Source organism: Carex rostrata, chromosome 3 (assembly GCF_964058835.1).
Source record: "Carex rostrata chromosome 3, lpCarRost1.2, whole genome shotgun sequence".
Lineage (NCBI taxonomy): Eukaryota > Viridiplantae > Streptophyta > Magnoliopsida > Poales > Cyperaceae > Carex > Carex rostrata.
The window spans coordinates 13,092,583-13,107,120 of NC_135920.1; the positions used below are offsets into that span (position 1 = coordinate 13,092,583).

Below are 14,538 nucleotides of genomic sequence, written 5' to 3' on the forward strand. Positions count from 1 at the left end.
ACACTACTAGAGTGCTCCATGTTGTATTAGGGTTGTAAATGCCCTATTATCTTCCCATCTGAAGACACTACCAGAGTGCTCCAAACACCTTCAATTGGAGTATTTTATTAGGGTTACGACTACCCTCTTATGTTGCCATCTGGAGACACTACTAGAGTGCTGCAAACACCTTAAATTGGAGTATTGTATTAGGGTTGCAACTACCCTCTTCTCTTTCCAAACAACTTCAATTAGAGTGCTGCAAACAACTTCAATTAGAGTGTTGTATTAGTGTTGTAAATGCTACATTATCTTGCCATATAGAGATGCTACTAGAGTGCTCCAAACACCTTCAATTGGTGTGTTGTATTAGGATTGCAAATGTCGTATTATCTTGCCATATAGAGACACTACTAGAGTGCTCACCTTCAATTGAAGTGTTGTATTAGTGCTGTAAGTGCCCTATTATCTTGTCATCTAGTGACACTACTATAGCGCTCCAAACACCTTCAATTGAAGTGTTAGGTTGCAGATACTCTATTATCTTACCATATTGAGACACTATTAGAGTGCCCTAATACAACACTTCAATTGAAGGTCACACCTTCAATTGGAGTCGACCCCGTCATGGAACAGCATGGTTACGGCATGGCACACGTGTTTGTTACTTATCGTGACTTACGTGTCCCGTGTTGTGACTATAATTGGAAAATTTGGCACGGCACACCAAATTGTTGGGTTTTTGGGTGAAAAACTGGTAAAACCCTGTACTGGCTTAAGTGCGGAAAAAGGTGTAAAACAAAAATTTTACGTCTAACCTAAGCCGAGAATCTATCTCCATAATTGATTTCTAAAACTAAATTGATTTAACAATTAAATAAATTAATATAACATTATACATTGGTTCCAAATTCGAATTGGAACTGCTGATGGCTTTGTCTCGCTGCTGCTGCTGCTCCTCGGACAACAGCACCAGATGTCTAGTGCCTCTATCAGTAGTATACCAGGAATGATCAGAGAGTGAGTATTTCTTCAGCCAGAAACAAGTTGTCTCGCGTTCTGCAGATACCCTGATTCATAACTTACGTGTAAAAGCATAATTACCGCTGACTAAGCAAGATTACAACCGCTTATCACTCGAATATATACGTCTATACGTATATATTTATAACCTCACACAAATCACTATTTGAGAGGAAATTCGAGAAAGGAAGGAAAATAGAAAGGTATGTCATTCTCCAACCCCTCCACCCCTTTATATAGGAGTAGTAGGTTACTTGCGCTCCAAGTAACGGGGGATTGAATAGTAATGGACCTGGAATTTTGGGCTTTGATCTTTTGGGTTTCTTAATTATATTCTAAATATAATTAAAGTCCAAATATGTTAGCCTATATATATATATATAATTGTTCTGAATAGTTATATATATTTGCGATTGCGGTTGTAATAACTATTACACAATGTGTCAAACACGCTTGTAATTTTAATCTTTTTAAGCCTATCATCTCTATGATATTTCTATATTAATTATAACATTTATAATTAATATTTTGCCATCTTATTTATTAATTATAACTATTTATAATTAATAATAAGATTCTCTGATCCCGTTCCTATATGGTGTGACCCGATAGGATCTGTGTTATGTTGGCAGTAGAGTTAAAACTTCTACAGATCATAGTTGGCACCTGGCAGTGCACTGTGACCCCCAATTACACAAATGATGTTGTCCAATACAATATCACGATCCTGCAGTAAACTTATTAATTTACTTGTGTTAATTCCATCGTCTCATAGTAACAGATCAGGTTCAGGGTAGGTATGTGTCATCCCTGCAAACCTAATCTTTTCTTGATCTCTGAGTAGATTATTTTATATGATTAATCTCTATTAATCATACCGTATACGTATAATCCTACTCCTATCAAGGGGCCCAGTGTTACTATCACTCGTATAATAATACGAGGGACGATAGTACTTTTGGTGTGCATCTCTTCCTCCGCACAAGTCATGTGTACTGAAATGTCACCTTTATAACTACCCTTTTATAGACAGCGTTTGATAACACTTACAAATACACATTTCTTATGTAGGAAAGACCACACCTCATACTATAGAACTTAACACGAATGAAACTGTTAATGACACAAACACATTACCATATAACGTTTTATTCTGGGTCAGTCAAATACCATGTTCATAACATGTAACCATGTGATTAAATGATAACTCTTTGTCTATGGTTTGTGAAACTTAACCATCATTTAATCCACATGCTAACCTTATAATGGCTAATTAGAGTTCCTGCTAATTACCACGGTTAGCGACTATTTAGAGTATATATCATCTTTATTATGAAGTTTCACAACTTCGGTTCTCAACCTACAATGATTCATAAAAGCAATAAAACTCATGGAACAAAATAATTTTTATTAATCATCCAATTCATGAACAAAGTATAATTCTGATTGACTGCTAGATTACTACCTAACAAAAATATCTAGTCACGGGAGTCACATGTAATTAAGACTGTCAAATCTTGACCAAATAGTGAATCTTGAATTAACTAACTTAAATTATAACAAAATTATCACAGGAGTCACGTTTGGTCATGGCATGACTCACGTGGTGTGACCATTTGCATGCCGTGACCACTCTTGACATTTTGGTCACGGCAAATTTTTTCCATTCTAATTGTTGCTTGTGCTTAAACCATCTGTATCCTTTCCAGCAACCTAAATTATATTTCACCTAAATCAGAGTGAGATTAGAGTGAAGGTAGTGATTGTCTGGACTTAGAGCCTTTGTTGCTCGCCTACCGTTGTGCTTGATTCTTTGTTTGAGCCTATAGTGCACACTTTTTTATTATGTGGACTATTAGAGTGTTGTATCGCCGGTCGCAACTTGTATTCCTTTCTTCTTGAGTAATAGGAAAGCGTGTCCAGTTTAGGTCGTAGTGTCCCTAGTGTGGGAAAAATGGCACGGCAGAGCCGTCTCTGTCACGGAACAGCACGGCACTTGTTACTGTTCCGTGCCATGACTCATGTGTCGCGTGCCGTGTGCCGTGACCACCCCTTGATATTTTGGTCACGGCATGGCACGTAATCACGTGAGTCACGGCACGGCACGCGAGTCATGTGTAATTAGGACCGTTAGGTCTTAATCAAATGGTGAATCTTAAAGAAACTAACTTAAATTATGAAAAAATAGTTAAACATGAGAAACGTGACTAGTTACGTTTGAACACGGCACGTGAATAGTCTCAGCACGCGAGTCATGGCGTGACTCGCGTGCCGTGACCACCCTTTGACATTTTGGTTACGGCACGGCACGAGACCAAAGTCACAGCACATTTTTTCCACTCTAGGTGTCCCGAAAACATAGGTTCTTTAGTTGGCCAAACTCTGTTAACAACTCCTGTGTCACCCTCTCAATTTATTTTACTGCATTTTATTATTCTTTTATTTACAAGTTCTTGATTTCGCCAAGAACTATTTATTAACACATGCGTACACATAGATTTAGTTCTTATACGTTAATACTTAGTCAATAGAGCTTTAATTTTTTAAAGGCCCTATATTCACCCACTTTAGATGTCGTTGTGGACAACAACAACATACATAATCATCTAAATCAAACAACCAAATTAATCAAACATAATTAATTATACCTAGAATTAATGACTAGTTTTCCACTTTAATACACTATCCATGTGGATCAACACCCTGATTTATACTATATGATAGATTCATATGCTTGTAAATCGAATGTAGAGCAGACAATTAGAGTTATAAATATTATTAGTTCTGATTGTTAATCCATCACCTAACAATCTTTTTAGTCCAATGTCTAACATCCCAAGGGGTAAAGATAATGACTCTGTTAAGTGGGACTTGTTAGACTACATATATATATAAGGCTTATTCTTGTTTTCTCTGTTCTATTTAGTTGATCAATGTATTTTGTGTTTGCTTAACAACAGCTATGCTGCTTTTGTATCTAAGATAGATGTAATACTGGCTAAGTAATTGGTACCTCTTTGAGGTACCAAAACTTGACTTTCTTGGTTTCTAATGGAAATGGTGGGCTATACCACTACTTTAAAAAAAAATGAATTTATATCTCTATTTTTAAATTTTGGAAAATGATAATATTAATCCACTGTATAAATTCATCCTTAATATACATGTTACTCTATACTTCAATCTTATTCGAGTTCAAGCTAAATTATTTTTCTATTGTAGATCTTCCAAATTAGCATGCCACTGACAATGAAACAAACAGTTCAGAGTTCAGACTTTAGATATCTCTATTATAAATGTTTAAGTCGCACATGGATATCGTCCTTAAAATGAAAAGTAGCCTGTACAGTGAGTGTCAATTTTATTTGATTATTTTCCTTTTATAATATTATTAATTTATAAAAATAAAAATAAAAATGCATTTGCTGGCAGGAGTGTTGTGGGAAAGTGGGAGCACCATTCCCAAAACGGGGGCAAATTGCCGTCGTTTCCATCTCTGCATCCTGATTTTCTATGTCATTCTCTTTGTTACTATTCTATAGCGAGTCAGAACGCTCCAATACACACATCTAATTACTATAGGAAGTCTATGTGAAATAACTACATGAAATCTGAACTTTACTCTGAGAGAAAAGTCGCCGTTTTTGGTCTTGTCATTATACGCCTAACCCCCTGAATCCCCTCACCTTTAACATTTTTTTTAGGGTTTTAGTCACCGTGCTAGCTTAGCTTAGCATAGCTAGTACCCTACAAGGGTGTTTTTAATAAACGAAACCAATTGTTGTTTCTGTACATGGGTACTCTCAGTTGAGCATGAATACCTCACTTCCTACTAAACTCCGGTCACCACACACACTACACTACACTACACTAGCCAGTAGCCAGAGCGAAAATACAATACAAAGGAGGTCGATTTTGGTTGGTAGAAAATGGAAAACTCATTAATTGGCCGCGCAAGAATTTGAAGTAATTAAAAAGAAAGATTGGGCTTTTATTTTTGTTATGTATACGAGGCATTCCCTCTACGCTCTGTTCCGCTTAAATATTTATCCTCTCTTTCTTTCTTTCTTTCTTTCTTTCTTTCTTTCTTCAAGAAAGCAAGCGTAAGCTATTCGCCTTAAGGTTCATTTAACATCCCTCGAATTGAAAGCAAACATGGTTAGTATAGTATAATCTCTTTCAATTAGAGCATGGTTCTCTCCAATTGCTGGTGCAAGGGGGTAAAGTTAACAGATTTCTTTTTATCTTTCTCTGTGTTTTTGAAGGTGGGTTTCTCAAGTTACATGCCCAATTGGCTTGAAGCACTTCTTGGAGAGAAGGATTTCTTCTCTCCATGCACAGTTCATGAAACAGGCAAGAAAAATGAGAAGAACATATTTTGCCTTGATTGCTGCCTCAGTCTTTGCCCTCAGTGTTCATACCATCACCACCACCACCGATTTCTTCAGGTGTATATTCATGCAAATTTAATTTCTGTTTTCTCAGTTTAATTTTGTTGTTTTGGGTAATAATTGGGCTGAATTAAGAAGTTTTTTTTTGAAAAGATTCGGAGGTACATGTATCATGATGTTGTCCGAGTTGCGGAATTTGAGAAGCTTATAAACTGCTCCTCTGTTCAGGTTAGGGACAAAAATCAATCTCTTTTGATAGTTCTTTACTCAATTTGAAATTCTCAAAATTGATGCAATCGATTCTGACGAATATATATTTTCAATTTGAAGTCTTACATAACCAACAGTCATAAAGTCATATTCTTGAATGAGCGATCACAAACTAGCAACTTTCGTACCGCCAATTCCTGCCGATACTGCGATCGTTCTTTACCGGACCAATACATCTACTGTTGCATCTCATGCAAGGTACAGCCAATTTGCTCTCTTTCTTAGTTTTCAATTTCGTCTACTCTATTTTAGATTTCTTGCCAAAGTTTGAATCTTTTTCAATTAGGTGAAAGAATTGATGAGGTGCGGTGTTGGAATTGCGAGAGAATTAAGAGAATGTGATTTCATGCCAATTGATGAAGGTCAATTTACATCGGACTCCATTTTGGAGTTACCTGAGGTCTCTTGTTGCAGTTCAGGCGGGGGCAATACCGTAAGTTTGCACAATAAGGCAGTACTGGTGCCAACCGGTATGGAGGCATCGAGCCGAAGGAAGAAAGGGATTCCGGTACGGGCTCCGCTTTTCTGATCAACTGGGTCTGAACAGTTGTATTTTGGAGGGAATTGACAGGATTCAAGAAGAACCCAAATTTTGTAAAGGAAAACATTAATTGCATTTTTTGAAGGGGCTTTTTAGGTGTTGTTTTACATCTATAGGCCCTGAAGAATGTTGTAATTTTAAATCTCCCATGGTATTACTATTAGTGTTTCAAAGGCATCCGGTGCAAAATATTAATTATTCAGTTGTGTTTTTAACTATCAATAGAGCTTTTCAACTAAAATTAAACAGAGAGGACATCAAGTTTGGGACAACTGTTTTTTTTTTAGAGTAAAATTGGATATCAAGCTACTTGGCTATTTAATATTTTTATTATACAACAAAAAAATTTCTTTATCTGAATTTTGAACTTATGATCTCTCACATAAAGATCATGTATCTTTGTCACTGGATCAAATATTAGTTCTTGAGTTTGGGATGACTATATATTAACATTTCTAATGAGTGAGGCAAGGGTAATTTTCAAGGTGCCAAATTAGTCGGCACTATGATACATGACTTGGTTTCTAAAGTCTAAACCGTCACTCATAACCATTTTATATGATTTTTATATAAAATTGTACGATAAAATTTTATATTCTTTTTAAATTTTTGTACTATAATTTTTAGATAATTATAAAAAAGTATATTTTTATATTGAGATTATGTTGAATGGTTGGGATCAAAGTAATTAGATTTAAAAAATGAAAACATAAATATAAAAAATAATCAGTTTTCGAAATCTTTAAGGCAGTAGTCAATGTACTTCAGTACTTGTCAATGTAGTAATATTCGGTCTATTCGGCCAAATATTCGGTTGCAATCTGAATAGAAAATTTATATTTAGTCTGAATATGCGGTTTAGCGTGTATTAACAATGATAAAAATACTGGTTTAGAGTGTATTAACAGTGATAAATATACCGGTTACAGTAGTTTATACCACATATTACCGTATACTTGTTTATATATATATATGAATTCTTATTTCAAATCTGTATATATAAGTCCGTATAAAAATCCGCATATGCGGTACTACATATAAACCGAATATTAAAACACCGGTACTTGTAGCTCAGCCGCTGAAATATCACTTGTTTAAGTTCGTTTCTGTTGGGTAGATAACTAGATATTCTCGTCTTTATTTATTTCTTTTCTCTGATATGCTGTCGGGTTGACTTAGATATCATAAAAAATGGTAAATTCTATTTGTTTGTATAATAGAAAATTTATAATAACTAATGGATGTACACTAATCAGATGTACATAAAATCATGAATCCATGCATTATGAAAACAAAATGCCAAAATGGATCTTGGGTGTGTCCGTGTGTGCAATTACTCTTTTTGTTTTGACTGTAGTTACTGCGGGGTTGAATTTATTGTGATATAGATTTTGAACTTAATTTTTCACCTTCCCTCCTCTGTATATGTTGTAATTTACGAGGAGAAATTTCATGGTTCCAAGTAAAACACTCTTTGATTGTTTTACAGCTGTCTACCATAAACCTTATATTTTTTTCCTTTTCCTTTTCCTTTTTTGTTATTTGTTTATTTATGAACAGGATCCTCAGCCTCTGCTAGCTTTGCAGGGGTTCAAACAATAGCACAGTGACAGAAAGGCTACTGCACCTTTGCATTAATTCCAGGAAATAAAAGTGATCTAAAATATTGGAAAGAAAATTGATAGAAGAACTCAAGAACAGGTGGTATTTGAAACTTCTTGGTACATGACAAAATTGTCTTCTAGCAAACGTGATAAATTTTCATGTGCTAACAGAGAAATCAGAATTTCAATGTTTTTTTAATAGAACAGTAGAGTTTCCAGCCTTTCAATTTCAACTTCTTTTTATTTTATTTAGTGTCTACGTAGAGTTTTTTTTTTATTCAGATTTCAAATTTATGATATTTAGTGGTAAAGTGCAACACTTTATGTGTAGAAGATTGTGATTTCAAAATTCAAATAAAGGATTCTAAATAATTATCAAATAGAATTTGAAAGTCTAAATCTTTATCTTTTTATCTAAAAAAAGGAAAGATAAATCAGCATTAAATTTGCATTTGTAAACCAGTAAAATGGGCAAAAAGACCCTGGTTTATGGTTTCCTCTTATTAAGAATGTTTTTTATTTGCTCAAAAAGTCAGCATTTTCCAAAAAATTTTTAAAAAAAACAACTCTATTTTTTTGTCAATGAATAAATTATAAATGTGGATGTCTATTTATTATGTGAATTTCTGTTTTGTAACGCCTGACATAAAAATTAAAATTGAGGTGAATAAATTAATCACTTTTATTCTTCTCTTCAAAGAAATATGGTTCATCTTCATCTATCCAATTATTATTGTAATTAATTTAGATGTCTATTTATTATCGTACACACATAAAAATTATATGAATAAAAACTAGTCATTATTTACATTTTCTTTTATCTTATTTTATAATAGTCTAATCCGTACTGCGCTTGGTATAGACGTTCAGATCTTTAGATTTAACATGCGAATGCATAATTAGATTCGGTGGAAGTACACTTTGTACTTCAATTATATTAGATCACATATTTTTATTCTTATTCCGAAGTACATCTATCAAGCCTTGTGTATCTTCTCAGAGTATCTACATGATCCAAAAGGCTCCTTTTAATAAAAATTAGAACTTATTCAATTTTAAATATTCACAAAAAAAAGTTTGTTTCAAATTTTGAACTGCAAAATAACATGATCGAAATGTTGAAAAAATAAATTAGGTGCAACATGTTATCAATTTCTTGCATAAAATATTATACGCCATAACCCGTATAATAATAGGAGCTTTAATTCAGTTTGATTTGTCAAAATATACTTAATGGTTGAAAAATAAGACTATGGAAGCTTGAAATCTAGTTCAAAGTACAAAAGAATGCTATTTTGAAATCTAATTCAAACGAATAAATTAACTTCGATCTGTGCAAATTTATTTTGGTAGAATCAATGGACACTATGCCATGTACAGTACTAAGCATGGCGAATTTTATTACGAACCTATAAATTGACATCAACTAAAAATATGTACAAGATATATATTACATGAGAAGGGATCCAATTATTACAATTTTGAGTTACCACAAGGTTATTACAATTATTTTTTACATTTTCAAAGTCTAAATCGTCGATCCAAACTGTTCAACAAAATCTCCACAATAAAATGTGCTTGCAGATCAAATTTTACATTTTACATTTTACAAAGACTAGTCAAGTTCAGACCATTGAATTTTGTACCCATCTTAATAAATAGTAAAAAAAACTTTAAAAAAAAAATGTAAAATTTGATCTGGAAGCACATTTTATTGTGGAGATCATGTTGAACGGTTTGGATCAACGAATTGGACTTTAAAAATATAAAAAATAATTGTGATAACTCAAAATTGTGGTAATCGGATCCCGTCTCATATTACATATATTATTTATCTACGAGCTGAAAAAATCGAACGATGAATGTTCAGATAGGTCACACAATTATTTCGCATTGATGTAACAAAATTTGCATCTTAAAGCGTACTATGCTTGCCAATTATTGTTTCTAAATTTTAACTTGACTACTCTCTCTCAATACTTGTCAATGAATCACAAAAACTTCAATCTACATGTTTATAAATTTATCCATGCTACATTTAGAGGTTTAATGGGCGGGCGGGTACGGGTACCCCGAGTATACCCGGGACGGGTACGGGTACGGGTACGTCTCGGGTACGGGTAGGACGGGTACGGGTATGGTCGGGTATATTTTTCAAAAATCACACCCTACCTGTCCTATACCCGTACCCGTGTACTCTTGACGGGTAGGGCGGGTACGGATATTTTTTTGTTTTTTTTTGGTTTTTTTGTTTCTGTTTTTTTGTTGGTTTTTTTTTTTGTTTTTTTTTTTTTGCTTTTTTTTTTCTGTTTTTTTCTGGGAGGGAAAAACATAATTTTTGAATTTTGAATTCGGATGAACAGTACTCGGGTACTAGGGTACGGGTATAGTCGGGTACGGATAAACTCGGGTAGGGTATGGTCGGGTATTGGTCCAAAAAAACTGGTCCGGTCCGGTTTATGCCCGTACCCGCGTACCCGAGTACCCGAGTACCCGACCCATACCCGGGCTCGGGCACGGGTACCCCGGGTGGCGGGCACGGGCGGGTATGGTCGGGTATACCCGACCCGGGTATTGTTAATCCACTAGCTACATTCTTTTTTCTTTTTCTTTTTTTGAAAATCTTAGTAGAAGCTACTAAGTAATCCACTAGCTACATTCAACAAATACAATAAATATTGTACATAAAATTTCGCTGACATACAATTTAGAGTGTGTTGTGTGTGTCAGAAAGCGCATACACTTGACCTATACTAGAAATTAGATTCTTCATCCATTTATCTTTGTGCAATAATCAGTGGTCATTATAGGTGGAAAGTACCTTGCGAGAAAAGCGTTAGTCAATTGGGTTCAACATCCAATAACTCAAACTATGCTTTTGGTCTCCAAATGAGTAGAGAAATAAGTTGAGGCGAAGATCGTCCCGTTCTAACCCATCTACTCGAATCTGTCCCTCTGCACCTTGTTCGTTTAGGTTGACTTATTTATTAGGAATTGGAGATTGTGCACGGTTCTTTGACAAACTGCATACACTTGACATGTATGAGAAATTAGATTAAATGAGTAAGAATGATTAAAAAATCTGAACTCTAAAATAACTTTTTTCTGCATACACTTGACAAGTAAACGACGTGAGCAGACCGTTGTTTTCAAGCTTTCCCCTTTTTTTCCCTTTAATGAAGATCTTCTACCCCTCTCTGGAGGAATTTTTTTTGTAAACCATAAATAATTAAATGAATTTTACGAAATCAATATGATGGCTTTTTTTTTTTTTGAAAAACCACAAGGACCGTGGGAACCCCACGGTCTCACAATTGCCTTCTCCCCAGACCGTGGAAACCCCACGGTCTCAACCATTTTTTTTTCCGGTTTTCCCAATTCTTCGCAATTGTTGCACAATTTCTGCCGTAGGAGATCCCTATTTTTTTTTCTTTTTTTCTCCATTTTTCTCCAGACCAAGTGGTCTGCACGGTCTACACAAAATTTACTCCAGACCGTGCGGACGGTCCGGTCTTCATTTTTTTTTTCAGTGTTCGTTCTGGTCTTCATAATTACGAAATAAATAATTCAAAAAATACTACATGCATCTACACTAAAAAAAACTACATGCACAAAAACCATGCATCTACATAAACCATGCAAATAAAAAATTCATTCAACAATTACTACATGCATCTATACTAAAAAAACCTACATGCAAATAAACCATACATCTACATAATTATGAAATAAATAATTCAAAAAATACTACATGCATCATCTACACTAAAAAAAACTACATGCACATAAACCATGCATCTACATAAGCCATGCAAATAAAAAATTCATTCAACAATTACTACATGCATCTACACTAAAAAAAAACTACATGCAAATAAACCATGCATCTACATAATTACGAAATAAATAATTCAAAAAATACTACATGCACATAAACCTTGCATCCACATAAACCATGCAAATAATAAATCATTCAACAATTACTACATGCATCTACACTAAAAAAAAAACTACATGCAAATAAACCATGCATCTACATAATTACAAAATAAATAATTCAAAAAATACTACATGCATCATCTACACTAAAAAAAACTACATGCACATAAACCATGCATCTACATACAACATGCAAATAAATAAATCATTTAACAATTACTACATGCATACTAAAAAAAACTACATTCAAATAAATTACTACATAAACTATTTTTTAATACTACAATTACAACATAAATCATTTATACTACTAAAAAAATACACATAAACTATTTATACTACAAAAAGAAAAAATTATACATAAACCATTTATTTATACTACAATTACTACATAAACCATTTATTCTAATCATTTATTCATAATTGTGGATATTTATATTAAAAAAAATCGTCAAACTAATAATTATTGAAAACTGGACTGAACCGTCAAAAAAAAAAAAAAGAAGACCAGACCGTTCGCACGGTCTGGAGTAAATTTTGTGTAGACCGTGCAGACCACTCGGTCCGGAGAAAAAAAGAAAAAAAATAGGGATCTCATGCGGTAGAAATTGTGCAGCAATTGCGAAGAATTGAGAAAACCGAAAAAAAAAGGTTGAGACCGTGGGATTCCCACGGTCTGGAAAGAAGGCAATTGTGAGACCGTGGAAATCCCACAGTCCTTATAATTTTTCAAAAAAAAAAACCATCATATTAGTTCCGTAAAATTCATTTAATTATTTATGGTTTACAAAAAAAACTCTCTCGAGCACACCTAAGAGATCCTTGGACCAACTTTTGGTTTTTTTTTTCACCCATTATAACCCGAGTCTGTACAGCTCCTCAAGGGGAGGCAATTTATACAGAACAATTTTCAATTTTTACATGACACTTTTTTTGGATAGACCATTTTACCCTTCAGTGAATTCGGACTCAAGATTGGCTAGGTATAGAAAGAGAATCGAGAGGATATGAACAGAATTTTTTATTTTTAAAAATAGATGAATTCTCTAAAAATTTATATCTCATAGAAATAATTAAATCGTTAATTGAAAACGTAAAGAAACCAAATTATTCTGAAATTTTTATTAATAACATGTAAAAATATTAAATTAAATTAAATGAAAATAATAAATCTTTCTGTAAAATTCAAAAAATAACATTTGTATTGAATAAGAATTATTCAGCGGACTTAAAAATATCAATTTCACTTAATAATCTAACGGACTTGAAATTAAATTTTATTTTAATATTAAATGGCCCTGCTTGATTTGATGCTTTTCAGATGACACGTGTCATCATGATTATTCAATGCTTGGTCCGCCAATCAAGTGAGCCATCAGCTATATATTTTAGTTATTAAATGAAGGATAAAATGGTCTTTTCAAAAAAAATGTTCTGTAAAAATTGAAAAGTGTTCTGTATAAATTGCCTCCCCTCCTCAAGGAGCAACCTATTTCTTTATTGTTTTTCATTCTTTCTTCCCCAAATGAAAGCACGGAATCCTAGGCACAATAATAAAAATATTTTCCTATCTCTATCCAACATCATCGGCTCTCAATTAACATACTCATGAGTCTAGCACTATAGATAGCTTCGTCTCGTGAAGCTCTTTCTATAAACATCCCAATTGATAGGTATTCTCCTTCTCTTTAGAAATTCACTTTGTTTATTCAAAGTTTTTATTCTTGTGTATTGAGCAATTTCAAGAAATTAGATTTGAAACCTCTGTTAAACCCTTGTTCTGAGCTTCTGTATTTGCTAATTATCCAATCTTCACCTTATTTAATCTTACTATTAAGTCGTTGCGTCATCATAGTTCAAACACAAATCTCACTGTATTAGATTTTGGTTTTACCTATGTTTTTTTGTCAGGGAGGATTTTGATTTCAAGGCTTCAAAAAGATTTTTTTTTTTATTATTGAAATAACTTTGCATAGTATGTAAATAAAGTTAATAATTGCATTTTTGTTTTTTTTTTAGGTAGTTTGAGGATCTCCTAAGAAATAATTTTTACTGTATTTGATATTTGTTTTTCTATCTTTTAAAATTTATTTTTTTGTTTTTAATAAAATAATTTTGTTGACCACGTGATCTTTCAAAACAAGATACTGATTGCTTTTCTTAATTTAATTAACTAATAACTTTAGCTAAATTTAATTACTTGTTAATTGTAATAAAACGGTTGAAGAAAGATAATTAAATTAAATAATAAGAAAATTGTAAGAGTATCTAGGTATTTACAATAATATACACATATTTTACTCATAGTAAGTCTTCATTCTTAATCTTATTATTTTGCCGAACAAGTGCTCCTTAGTATGGTTTAAATTCTTAATCTACCATGTCTTAAGGAAGGCTACCCAACACCCCCGTTAGAATCAAACCAAATAGGAATAAAAAAACGAATCACAAAGGAAAAAAAGAAAAAAAATTGCTAGAAGTCACTAAACTTTGTTCTTTGTTATGAATTGATCACTCAAGTTTGATTTATCATTTTATAACCACTAAATTTTTAATTTGTTCGAATCAAGTAATTTTACAACCTTTTCATCCAAAATATTAATAGAAAATATTAACTAAATATACTTGTTCCGTTCAAAATACTAAATGGAAAATTTATGTATTATTAATTTTTTGAAAGAAAAAATTATAAAGTGACTTGATTAGAAAAAATTATAAATTCAGTAGCTATAGAGAAATAAATCAAACTTAAATGACTAATTAGTAACAAAAAAACAAAGTTTAGTAACCT

At 33.0% G+C, this 14,538-nt stretch overlaps 1 protein-coding gene across 1 annotated transcript; it reads left to right on the forward strand.

Annotated features, from left to right (window-relative positions):
* Nucleotides 1–5,090: 5,090 nt before the first annotated feature.
* On the forward strand, nt 5,091–6,344 carry LOC144552029 (protein RGF1 INDUCIBLE TRANSCRIPTION FACTOR 1-like). The gene is made up of 5 exons (XM_078300135.1): nt 5,091–5,160; nt 5,268–5,450; nt 5,547–5,621; nt 5,724–5,861; nt 5,950–6,344. The coding sequence occupies exons 1-5, from the start codon at nt 5,158–5,160 to the stop codon at nt 6,190–6,192; spliced, it is 642 nt and encodes a 213-aa protein (XP_078156261.1). The 5' UTR covers nt 5,091–5,157; the 3' UTR covers nt 6,193–6,344.
* The last annotated feature ends 8,194 nt before the right edge of the window (nt 6,345–14,538 follow it).

Bases quoted from the DNA above. Each gene is read 5' to 3' on its own strand.
- LOC144552029 (XM_078300135.1), top strand. The intron at 5,622-5,723 runs GTTAGGGACAAA...TTCAATTTGAAG, and splicing joins TAAACTGCTCCTCTGTTCAG to TCTTACATAACCAACAGTCA. The intron at 5,862-5,949 runs GTACAGCCAATT...TTTTTCAATTAG, and splicing joins ACTGTTGCATCTCATGCAAG to GTGAAAGAATTGATGAGGTG.